The 12728-nt window shown below is 47.7% G+C and overlaps 1 protein-coding gene across 1 annotated transcript in view; it reads left to right on the top strand.

The window, feature by feature from the left end:
• The window catches only part of COL22A1 (collagen type XXII alpha 1 chain), a 246003-nt gene that overhangs the window by 134862 nt on the left and 98413 nt on the right, over positions 1 to 12728 (top strand). Inside the window, exons 32-39 of the mRNA XM_084747922.1 lie at positions 187 to 219; positions 3492 to 3545; positions 3811 to 3864; positions 4603 to 4656; positions 6623 to 6676; positions 8167 to 8220; positions 10303 to 10407; positions 11402 to 11446. Coding sequence (XP_084604048.1) covers positions 187 to 219; positions 3492 to 3545; positions 3811 to 3864; positions 4603 to 4656; positions 6623 to 6676; positions 8167 to 8220; positions 10303 to 10407; positions 11402 to 11446 — 453 coding nt within the window. The remainder of the gene's footprint in view (positions 1 to 186; positions 220 to 3491; positions 3546 to 3810; positions 3865 to 4602; positions 4657 to 6622; positions 6677 to 8166; positions 8221 to 10302; positions 10408 to 11401; positions 11447 to 12728) is intronic.

The following is a 12728-nucleotide window of genomic DNA, read 5'->3' as shown; positions in this document are numbered from 1 at the left end:
AATGCATTGGGATTTTTCAAAGAATACAAAAATACTAACACTGCCCTCAAGAGACAAACATAAAAAGGCATTTCAGTTCTGTGCTCCTTGGCTAGGTAAATCTCTTAGAAGCATCAAGATTTTAAAAGATGACATGGAAGGCTCCTTTGAGTCCAAGCTTTCTAACTTGTGTGCTTTCCTTTCCAGCCGTCGGTGTTCACACCACACCCAAGAGTGCCAGTAAGTAGCAGTGGGCCCTGCGTAGCCCGTGTCCGGTGATGCTGTGGAGTGGTGCGGACATTGGCAGTGGAGGTTTTGGGGATTTGATTCAACGCTCAGCCCTTCATGCTGGCTAGGCAGCACCAGGGTCTCTAGAACTTGGTCCTGGCAAAAAGTGGGAGATGAATCATTGCAATAAACTGGTTCTCATGGCAGGCAGGCTTTCTAGAAACATCACCCAGTGGTCAAGAGGGAAGGCCATTTTCTGTTTGTATGGAGTCCGTGTTGCTCCTAGTTGCTATGAGACTAGAAATACCTGAGATGCCAGAACAATCTCTATCAGTGTTGGCAGCAGAGAGACCAGAGATGGGAACACTTCAAGTCCTCAGTCCACGGAAGCTGGTTGCCCCATAGAGACACTTTCCAGAATATTCCATTCAGGCTGCTTGGGGAATGAGGCTTCAGTGGTTTCCTGCAGACATCAAGACACTTAACAGAAAGACAGAAATCAGTTCCACAGCCTGTGCAAGTGGACGCCCCTTTCCTCCTCCTTCCTGAAGTCTTCTGAAAACTAACCATTTAGAATCTCTTTATGCTGTTGGCAACACCGAGGCCAGGGAATGGTACCACCACCACCACCACCACCACCACCACCACCCTCAGCCTCTCCCCTCTTAAAGTCAGGGCAAAGTGGCTTCAAATGCAGTGATCTTTCTGCCTATACCTCCTGAGTGCTCACATGAAAGCCCACCATGTCTGGCTCCTCTTGTTTTTTGTTTTTGTTTTTGTCTTTTGTTTGTTTTTGTGTGTGCATGTTATTCCTCTCTCAGTATGATATAACCTGTGTTTCACAACACACAACAGCTGAAAGGGTGGAGTGGGAAGAGCTCCCAACATCAGCTTCACTGATGTTGTCTCCATTTCTTCAATAATAAGTCGGTGCAACTTCAGAGACACTGAGGATTTGTGTATGACAGAAAGGAATGGGGCAGGGGGAAACTGAGTCAGATGCTGAAGTCCTTGAAGGATAAGGAAGGTCATTATGCTTTGGAGGTGAGACTCGAAGGAAGTGCAAGGAGGACATCTCTGGGCATCCTGGAATTCAGGAGTTGTCTGTCAGCCTTAGTGGTTGCCTGTAGTGATGCCCCCATAGGTCTCTGTATTTCAAGGCTTAGCTCCTCCCACACGAGGCAGGGTGCTCATCTCACCGCCTCCCTCCCAGAACACCTCTGCCAACTGTATATTGAGTGTCTGACTCTGAACGTTTGAACTTTCCCATTTTTCCCTCTTTGGTGCACATGGGCCTCAGGGATTAAAACTACCCTATAGTTGCCCCCATAGAGACAATTTCTAAAATATCCCACTGAAGAGCACCTAAGAGAGAGGTCTAAGTGTACTACATGTCTCCCCTTTTGAGTCTCAGTGGGGTGCCCTTTCAGATGTGTACTATTGAAAAGGTCAGTAGCCACTTTCAGAATCAAAGCAAGGAAATTACCTTTTTTAAGCGAATATTTTATTTAGTATAATTTATTCACATTACATCCCAATTATTATCCCCTACCTTTTATTTTCCCGTTCCCATCCTCCCTCTCTTTTCTGCCTATTCCCCTCCCCTAGACCACTGATGGGGGGGCTCTCCTACCCCAACTGTCTGGTGAAAGACTATTAGGTCTCATCAGGACAGCCTGCATCCCCTTCCTCTGTGTGCCCGCTAGGCTCTGTGTGGCCAAGACGCAGTGACCAAATCATGGGCACCAGAGTGCATGTCAGAGGTTCAGCAGCAGCAGCCCCCTCCCCATGCGTGGGGAACTGGCATTCCATCAGTTCCCTCTGAACAAAGGGTCTTGGTTCTCTGCATGCATTGTTTTGGGCTGGTGCACCAGTTTGTGCAGAGCCCCTCATGTCCAGTTCTGCAGGCCTCGATGGGCTCCCTGTGGAGCTCCTGCTCCCTCCCGGACTTCCCATCCCTACACTCCTCCCTGCAACTGTCAGTGCTCTGCCTAGAGTCCAGTTTCTAGTCCCAGTATCTGTCCCAATACTGGGTGGAGTCTCTCAGGGGACATCTATGTTGGGCTAATATCCACTTATGAGTATATGCTATGTGTGTCTTTCTGGGTCTGGGTTACCTCAGTTAGGATGATCATTTCTAGTTCCATCCATTTGCCTGCAAAATTCCAGATTTCATTGTTTTTAATAGCTGAGTAGTATTCCATTGTATAAATGTACCACAGTTTCTTTATCCATTCTTTGAGGGGCATCTTAGGTTGTTTCCAGATTCTGACTATTACAAATAAAGCTGATAGGAGCATAGTTGGGCAAATGTCCTTGTTTTATGGTGGAGCATCTTTTGCATATATGTCCAGGGGTGGTATAGCTGGGTCTTGAGGTAGCACTATTCCCAATTTCCTTAGAAAAATGCCAGATTGATTTCCAAAGTGGTTGTACAAGTTTGCATTCCCCCCAGCAATGGAGGAGTGTTTCTCTTTCTCCACATCCTCCCCAGCATGTGCTGTCACTTGAAGTGTTGATCTTAGCCATTCTGGTGGGTATAAGATTAGGAAAAGATCTTTATCAACCTTACGTTGGACAAAGTGCTAATATATAAAATATACAAAAAACTCAAAAATTAAACATCACCAAACTAAATAATCCAATTAAAATTGGGGTACAGAGCTGAATAGAGAGTTCCCTACAGAAGAGTATTGAATGGCTGAGAAACACTTAAAGAAATGCTCAACATCCCTAGTCATCAAGGAAATGCAAATCAAAATGATGCTGAGGAAATTATCTTTAAAAAATATGTTTCTTCTGCTTCTTCCATTTTTCTCTGTCAAGAACTCAACCTGCTCAGCAAATCTCTCTCCGCATATTCCTCAAGAAAGAGTTTGACTTTGAAAGACCCGCTCTGCCCCCTTGTTGTATTTATTGATGTTCCCCTCCATGTCAGTCAGCCCTGAGTGAGACGGGATAAGGATGAGATCATCCTTGTGTAAAGTTGAAACCTCAGCAGGCTCCATGGAGGGGACACTAGACCCTGAGAATGCCTAATAGGAGGATGCGGCTAGTTTGGGGTTCTGCTTCCCTGAAGAAGAGACCCTCAGTCTTGGATCTGAACAAAAAGTCGGGATCTTTCCGAGCCCCAGGAAAGAGAGGGAGGAGCCACCAATCCTGCCAACAGGAACAGCTTTAGTTATGGTCATCAGGGTGTAGACATGATCGGTGTCTCATTGCTGAGAGTTGGAGCTGATGTGTATGGGAGGGCGTCACCTGTACCATGTGCCTCTAACCCACAGGGAGAGCAAGGGCCCAAAGGAGAAAAGGGTGACCCTGGCAAGCCTGGAGCCATGGTGAGTACCCACACCCCCGTACTTCTCACCATTCCCCAAGTTTTCTGAGGACCAGGAATCCAGGGCCAGAACCCCACTGGCTACTTGACACACTGGTGGAATTAGTAAACAGTACAGCATGGATGTTTTAGCCCTCAGGACTTCAGTGGTGTGGCTTCTGTAGATCTCAGATTATAATCATTGCACATCCCCCCTCCCCCACAGCCCCTTGTGCTTAGGGCAGGGTGCTGAGCTAGTTCATGTGGACATCTCTCTTTCGTTGCAGGGACCGCAGGGTCATCCTGGAGAACTGGGTCCTCAGGGACCCACTGGCCCTCCGGTAAGAGAGCCCTTTCTCCACCTGTTAGCTCCGGAACCGTGCTGCCCTGCACCCATTGTGTATTTCCTTTGTGCCTTTTCCCCAAGCCTTCTCACTTACTAGGGTGGTGGGTGGACAGTGGGTTATGACAATACCCACAACTAAGGGTCCCAACACCTTGCAAAATTGCCCCCAAAAGCAACTCCCTGGACCTGGCTCTGGGGTGCTGGTTGTTCTTGCCTTCCACTAAGGGGCTGTTTGTGGCTGAAGAGTGCTCTCTTACACTTAGAATGTTCTGGAGAGGTTGTCCAGGAAGCAAGATTGCTTTTGGTGCATTTGCAGATGACTTCTCCTCCCCAGCAGTTGATGGGCAAACAGATTTAGAAGATGCCTGATACATATTAGCATTTTTATTGTATTTATCTGGTATGATTTGGAATGAGAGGATGTCTTCTGACAATTGCTCAGTTATTTGGGGAGGAAGGGAAGGGATTGTAGAAGGTTTAGAATAGCTTATTGTTTAAAACCCCCAAGGTCAAGGCTGAGCAATTCTCTCCCTCATTTACATAATGTGTTAATGATATGAAATAGATGCCTTTAGAGGATGCGCAGGGTCAGTGCGGAGGCTTTTCTGCACCTGACAGAACATGTTCTCTGTTCCATCCTTTTATGTTCTGATGAGTCTAGTTTGAGCTGCAGGCTAGCACTACCTGAGACCCCAGGCCTCTGATCCACCACCTTTTTTTCTCTCTTGCATAGGGTGCCAAGGGACTTGATGGTGTGCACGGCCCTCCTGGAGCAGCTGGAAACCCCGTGAGTCCTTCTGTCCAGCCCGACTTCTGGGGGCTTCCTAGATGGGGTGGCCCAGATGAACATCTTCTCTCTGGCTTACAGTTCTGGACCAACTGCAATGTAGCTAAGAAAGAAAATCCACACTAGTGAGATTTCCCAGGCCCAGGGACCATTTGAACCTTAAGCCAAAGAGAGATGTTCTTGTCTTCCTAATGTTATCAGCAGGCCTGAACTTTGTCCATGTGCCAAACTCTGAGGCAGAGTTTCTCCTGTATATACATGGATGCTACAAAGACACAATCCCAGAACAAACCTATGCTGTGCCTGTGTGACCAGCCATGAGAGAAATCCTCAGTGCACATAGAGCATGCACAAAGGACCTTCCATGAATAAACAGGACCACTTCCAGATGTTGTGTGTTCTGCGAATTGTGCCTGGGTTCAGATCCACAGATGCACACCCTAAAGATAAAAATCCAAGTTACACAATTATCTGTCTCCCCATTTCTCTTTCTGTGCTCCTCTGTCTCTGTTTTCTCTCTGTCTCTCTCTCTGTGTTTCTGTGTTTCACACACAGACCTCAAACATGAAGTTGCAGTCAAGGAATCGAGCAGACACAGATTTTCCCCTCAGGCACCTTCTGATCTCTCAGGCTGCTGCTCCTGCCTGTCCTATCCACAGAGCCGGTTTAATCTCAGAGAGACTGGCATTTTCTTCTCAGAATGCATGATGTTGTGTTGCATGGCCAAAGATGCAGAGCCCAGGTGCCCCCATAGTACTGACTGGAGCAGAGTCAGGCTGACCTGAGTGGCCTCCTAAGAGTGATAGGCAGTAAGGGAAGCGTCAATGTCCAGTCTGGTCCTGGGACTACAGATCAAATATACTGGCCAAAATAGCATTGTATAACCAGACCATTTGTGACTGTGACTTAGAGGAGATAGGGTTGGCCATGAGTAGAGGCTATAACGGAAATGACAAAGGAGGGGCAGAGATGAGCTATTCCCCATAGGAAAGACAGCCTGGCCAGTGCCCAGAGGGAGTAGAGTGGAGACAGTTGGGAAGGAGGCTAGGAGTGTGCACTGTGATTTTTGACCTCCAAGGACACACGTGACCTGTGACAGTGGTCAAAACTGAGAACCTAAGCAGTCTCTAGTACTTGGGGATCCCCTAGTTCCCATTCCGTGGCACTGACCCTCCTGAAATGCCTTCACCCACACCCACGCTCTCATAGAGTCATCACCAAGGTCTAATTAAAATCCACTCCAGGAAGCAGTCACGGACCATCCAATCAAGCACGCACTTGAAGTGTGCACACAGGCTCACACACCTGCGTTCACGCTCACTCCTCTGCCCTCTCACCAGATGCCCTCTCACTGTGGATGGTGCCAGCACCTTTAGCCTGGCACTACCTTCAAGTGGCCTTCCCAGAGCCGTACCGGCCTTCGATCACCTGCGACCCAGTAGCTCATCACAAGCCCCCTCCACCCATCCTTTAAAAGCCCCTTTCTGTCCGTCTCATTGTCAAGGCTACTGGCCAAACCCTGTCATCTGTGTGTTCTGCAAGGCTTTCCCAGTACCCTTTAACACCTCAGCGCACAAGGGGCCTTTTCTTCATAACTCAGCTCTGAGCAAGTCCCTTCTCTACCCCTGTGCATAGGATCAGGGCCGATGGGCACCCAAACTCCTTAGGCATGATGGGTGGCTGTCTTCCGCCCACTCTTGCCATCCACACTCCCCACCATTCCTGGGCCTGAGGAACTGGGAGTCTTCCTGTCTCTGGTTCCCTCCACCTTCAAGCCTATTCATCTGAGTCTGGCTGGAGGAGACACCATAGTCTCAGTGAAGGGCAGGTTGCTAATATCTGTGAGTGCCAGTTTAGGGTCTGTCCCAGCAGTTCATGGTGAACTGAGTGTGAGAGATGTATGGAGAGTAGCTGGGATAGTTATTTCTAGCCAGTACATTTTCTCAATTGCTCCATATCTGTTTAGGGTCCTCCAGGACCTGCAGGACCCCCAGGTCTCAGTGGTCCCCCAGGAAGTCTGGTGAGTATTGTGAAGCGAGCAAAGGCACCAGTGTGAACCTGCAGCGTCTGCCTCTGTTCACTTCCTCTCCTCCTTCCCATCCATACAGCGGTGTGGATAGCATTGTCATCTGTGTACTGGTGAGAGCTACCCAGAACATGACCAACCCAAGGTTCTAGGTAACATGTTAGCTCCCTAGGTTATAGATGGACTTGGTAACAGAGGGGCTGTACATTTCACTGTTGTTGGAATCAGCATCACCATTTACTTTCAATCCCATAGAAGTCAAAGGTCCCCAATGCCTGTTAGATACCTGAATTCTAACCCCGATCTCCCAGCAACTGGCATCAAGACCTTGGTCATACTTTGCTAAGCTCTTTCATCTGGAAATGAGGCAGGGTCAGGGCAGCTTATCTTTCTGATCCCATAGCATCTGCTGAAGTTCTTCCTTTCTCTGTCCTGGATTGTGACCCAAGATGTGTTAATGGGCTAGTATTATGATTCAACATAAGCATAATTGATTTAGACTTCAATGATTTTCAGTACAACATACAGTGGTATCTGGCCACAGGCTATAAGGAATTTTCCCTCTGCAATAGATTAGGCCAGGCTTGGTCATTCCTAAACCTTCCCAGGTATCTGTGACTCAGAGGCCAGATGCATGGCATTTAGATGTTTTCATGCATGATGTATTGGTTTATTTCATCCACACAGCAAACCTGTTAGGTAGATACCATCCCTGACCCCATTTTATTCAGGAGAAAATGGGGGCAGGAAGAGACTGAGTCATGGGAGAAATGGTTGGAGTAGCTCTTTCCTGTAAAGCCTTTCTTTTCCCACTATGCATACATACTCATCACCAACCAACCCTGCTTTCTTTTGCCTGTTTTATCTGGACTATGGTGTCCAAGTCATCCTGAGGAAGGGGCCAGGATTGTCACCTGGTGTGGCTCCAGGGTGATGGGAGAAGAAACAGCCCACCTCTTTAAATATATAAAAAAAATATTTTTCTGTGTTTGCCTGCATGTAAGTCTGTGTACCCCTGTGTGCTGATGTGTGTGGAGGCCGGAAGAGGGCTTGTGACATCCTGGAGGTGGAACTACATGTAACTGTGAGCCACCATGCAATGTTGGGAATTGAACCCAGGTCCTGTTGAAGGCCCTAACCACTGACCTATCTCTTTAGCCCCAGTGGCCTAGTTCTTTACCCTAAGATGAGGTGGCTGTGCAATGTGTCCTTGCTGCAGAGTCCTCAGCAGGCCTGAGCTCCAGTTGCTCAGTGTGATTACCTAGCTCCTTTCTTTCTCTTGACCATATGTCCCCATGGATATGTCCACACAGTGTTTACCCTGGAGCTTTTCTTTGGGATGCTGGGGAGAACTCCACAGACACTGGGAAGAGTTTAAGACTGGATGGGGAACATGTGAGCCGAGAGGAAGGGGCCTGTTGGCTTAACACTGGGAGCTAATGTCCATAAAAACCTAACCATATGAATAACTTTCCTTTTTTCAGGGTCCCCCTGGTGTCAGAGGTGCCCCTGGGAAAGACGGAGAACGCGGGGAGAAGGTAAGGGTGATGCAGACTGCAGAAAGGCTTCTGTTGTTTTAGGCTTCACTTGGCCAGTAGGCTAGGAGCTCACACTGCTCAGGCCTGGTTTAGGGCCCAGGCATCAGAGGGGAATGTGACATCTCATACCAGCTCACTCTCATGACTCAGCTGGAGATCAGAGTGATGCCCCCTTTATGGGTGTAGACAGAAGTGCTGAGGGGCTTTATTTGGGCCACAGAACTCGATCTCACTGTTCCATCCCACTTTCAACTCAGTATTCCACTTGTCCACTGATCATCACCGTTGACAGTGAACCCTTGCCAGGCCTGGGAAAGTGTGTTGTTTATTAGAGAAAAGACGAGACAAAACCCCCTTTTCTATCAGCTCGAAAGAGCCCACAGGCGAGGCGCCTCTGCAGTCCACTGAGCATTGCTGATGTACTGTGTGGTGCTCATATGTGTTAGCAATAAGCGCTGGGGCAGAGCTTGGGAAACCCATAGTGCTCATCGGTGCCCAAGGGAGACACTGAGTCTCACATTCATCAAAGACTGGTCCCATGTCTGAGTTGTGTGACTCTGAGCTAGGGTGTGAACAGTAGTTATCAATAGGGATAATTCTGTCTCCCTCTGACATTTGGTGGTCCCCATATCATGGAGAGGGCCTGTGATTGGAACAGGATTCTGCCTTAATTATCACAAAACACAGTGAAGGATGCTGTCCCTGTATCTCACAACAGACAAGATTCACCATCCTCAGTGTCAGCAGGACCAAAGCTGAGGAAGTATCATCCTAGCCAATGGCCCTCTCAGTGCACCTGAACTGTTCAGCTGTAAAGTGAGGACGGCAGAGAGTATGGACATCACCCTAAGGACTGAATGCCGGGGCATGGCCTTGGGAGATAACATGTGACAAGGACATGATGGTGTGTCTTGCCCCATTACATGTCAGGTGTCCTTTCGCTGGTGTATCATTTACAGAAGTCTATGCAACTGCCCAAATGTGGCTTGCAATTTCAATTGGGTCTCGCTCTGTGGCTCATGCTAGCCTTTAACTCACCCTATAGTTCAGGCCAGCTACCAACCTGGGGCAATTTCCCTGCCTCAGCCCCTCAAGTGCAGGCATTAGAGGTGAGAGCCACTCGAAATTAATCAAATGGATTCCCTCTAGATGCTTTTCCTGGAAACGTTTTCAAATGTGATCATATTTACCTTTCATATTTTTATGTTAGTAAAAATTTAACAAGAGTGAGTGTGTATTTCATTTTAGCAAGAAATTTGATTTTCAAATACAAAATTCGCATGAAAATGATTTATTTTAGAGGAAAACACAAACTGTAGAACATATCTTTTCCTTATGGTCTGTTGACCACACGCGTTTGGAAACAGGGTCTCACTATGTAATCCTGAATGTCTGGAACTTTCTACATAGACCAGGCTTGTATACAACTTGCAGTAATCACTCTGTCTCTACTTCCCGAGTGCTGGAATTATAACTGTATGCCACAATGCCCTGAGGGTGCTTTATTTTAAAAAAGATAATGTCACCTTAAATTGCAGAAACAAGAGAGCACCTAAATTAAAAACAGATATATCCAAACATTTCTTGTATGCTATTGGCCCATTTGACCTCAAGGGGGAGCCAAACACCTTCTCTTGCCTCAGCAGAATCAAGCAAGGTGCATGGTTAGAAGGGCCTTTGCAAAAGGACAAAATTCCCTCAGATTTCCATGTACTCCTTAGCATGTCCTATGACTGACTGGCTGGGAGCTGGAAAAGTCGACCCTGCTTTCTAGGCCTGCAGGGACCCCTTCATTTCCTACTTGAGAGCCTTGGCTGATTTCCCTGCACTTCACCATCAAAGAAAGGATAGCGACAGACAGGGTGAAACTTGGTGGAGGCTGTGGCAGGAGAAAGGACGTCATCATGTACACAAGGCAACAGAATCCACTTTTTCACCCTCACTGAGCAGGCTTGTCTTCTGGTACTCCAAGGAACAGGCAGCTCCAGAAGCTTCCAAGCACGTTTGGGCTGACTGGCCACTGGGAAGCTGAGTTCTGTCAACCCACCACTAATGCTCCTTGGTGTCTTTTTTTCTCCCCAGGGGACAGCAGGGGAAGAAGGCAGTCCAGGGCCGGCTGGTCCACGGGGAGATCCTGGTGCTCCTGGCCTCCCTGGGCCACCAGGAAAGGGGAAAGATGGGGAGCCGGTAAGTGGCGGGCTGACCTGCTTTGAGCTTTGGGAAGCCAGGCTACCAGTGGAAAAGAGAAAAAAAAAAGTAAAAGCAAAGACACATTTTAGAAAGTGAGCTGTAGTTGAAGAACTGCAGGTGAGTAGAAAGGGGGGTGCTATAAGGCCTGAAATGTCCCCTGACCCAGGGACACCGTCCCCATCAATCGGCATGTTTAAAAATAATACTAAAGTAGAAAGCTTGTAATGCTGTACTTCCATTGACAGTTTTTATTAACTTGTGAATCATAGCAGAAATCTTCAACTTAATACTCTCAGCCTGTGGCTGACCACAGGAAACTGGATCCTTGGAAATGAAACCACAGATGGGTCTGTGTGGCAGCTGAGCCCTCAGCCAGCTCTGAGCATGTGGAGCTCTGGCTGTGTGCTCAGGACCAACAAAGGCCAGTCATGCAAATGAGTTTCAAAGTACCCAATGGTCATGGTACACACACACACACACACACACACACACACACACACACACACACACACACACACGGAAGGGTTTTTTGGTCCATACTGGGCTCCTCTGTCTAAAAACAGACTTGCATTTCAAGTGTGTTCATGCCTGCTATGATTAGGTCATGGTCATCAGCTGGAAATGGAATCCCCTCCCATAGGCTGCCCCTAGGTCTGTAATGTGGTAAAAGAGAAAGATACTAGGTTTGGGGCTTATGGGGTCAGGTGATCCTGGTTTTGAAGCTTGATCTTGCTTCTTCCCTTTGGGAGCCCTTAGTATGGAGATCTGAAGTAGAAAAACACGAAGGGATAGAGAGACTCGGTTTTGTCCACATAGGGTCAGGAAGCGGCAGAGTCAGAAATCACACCCAGCACCTACACTGAGTGTAGTCACACTGCGACAAGAGTCCCCTTCTCTCTGGGCTCTCTGACTACTGCTCCAGCAGAGGGCAGCAACCTGGTATGTGGGGAGGGATTCAGCTCTCATGGTTCTATGCTGTTCATTTCAACAGGGACTACGTGGACCACCTGGGTTACCTGGTGCCCTAGGAACCAAGGTGAGTGCTGGTCCAAGCAAACTGGAGATGGTACAAGCGACCACTTAAGAGAGTGTGTATGTTTTTTACTGGAAGCACCTCTGGTCATCTCAAGCACTCCTAGACTTCTCATGCCAACACTCTTGACATCATGAAGAACTGTCCCCAGCAGTGCTTCATAAACGCTGATTGGTTGAACTTCGACAGCTACCAGCTTTCGTCTGGCTAAGCCAAGGTGTTAACTCTTGTCTTGGTACTGAACATCTGGTAGAAAATGTATCCCAAACTTTAGCATAATTTTAATGGATGTCTAGGAGTCATGATTGTGTGTGTGTGTGTGTGTGTGTGTGTGTGTGTGTGTGTGTGTGTGTATGTGCATGTGCGTGTGTGTTGTGGTCCTAGTCTATTCACGGGATTTGTGTTCTATCCCCAAAGCCTTGGCATATATGGTGGGTCGGGGTAGGGAGGGAAGAAGCTGCAGGGAGAATTTGGGGGGCACCAGCAATGGAAATTGGTTAGTATGCCCACCCACCAAATTCTAGTGACCTTCATGACAAGGAAGGTCAGAGAGTGTTACCTAGTTGGGCAGCCAAGCATAAGAAGGAAATGGGTGAATAACAGCCAAGTTCTCCCTCAGTTCATAGGCACCTGCGGGCCTGAAAAGTCAATACTCCTCAGAGTAAGCATGGAATTATGCTACTGCAGGCCTTGGCGGGAGGTTGCAGGGCACACTGAGGCATGGGCTGCAGCAAGTTCAATTGTGGCCACCCCCATGCACAGTGAGAATTATGACACCGGCTCAGGTCCATGGGCCAGTCATTCATTGATGTTCGGATGGAAGGAAGCTCAGACAGTTAGCTTTAATGAGATATGCATATTTAAATTACATAAAGATGCTATTATAAAATCACTTCTTGCCACTTGTGCCTATTTATAAAAAAAAACAAAAAACAAAAAACAATTTCTTCAAAAGTACTTCTTGCCAGGAGTGGTGGTACACACCTGTAATCCCAGAACTTGAGAGGCAGAGATAGATAGGAGGATTTTGAGTTTGAGGCTAGACTGGGTCATGAGGTTGGATATAGGGCAGCCTGGGCTACACAATAAGGACCCTTTGAACAACAGCAACAAAAAAAGCTTTAAAAAACACAAAGAACACATTCTTATGTATGGTCTACACCGTGGTCTTGTCATCTACCAAGTCACCCCAAGACTGCCAGCACTCTCTGAACCACACTCTCTCCCATTCCAGATGGCATATTAAATTTTCCCGTATGTAGTTGTGACTGGAAATTTTCTTCCC

Source organism: Acomys minous, assembly GCF_964271855.1.
Source record: "Acomys minous genome assembly, chromosome: 12".
Lineage (NCBI taxonomy): Eukaryota > Metazoa > Chordata > Mammalia > Rodentia > Muridae > Acomys > Acomys minous.
Note: the sequence above shows the minus strand (reverse complement) of the source record. Positions and strands in the feature narration are given on the sequence as shown.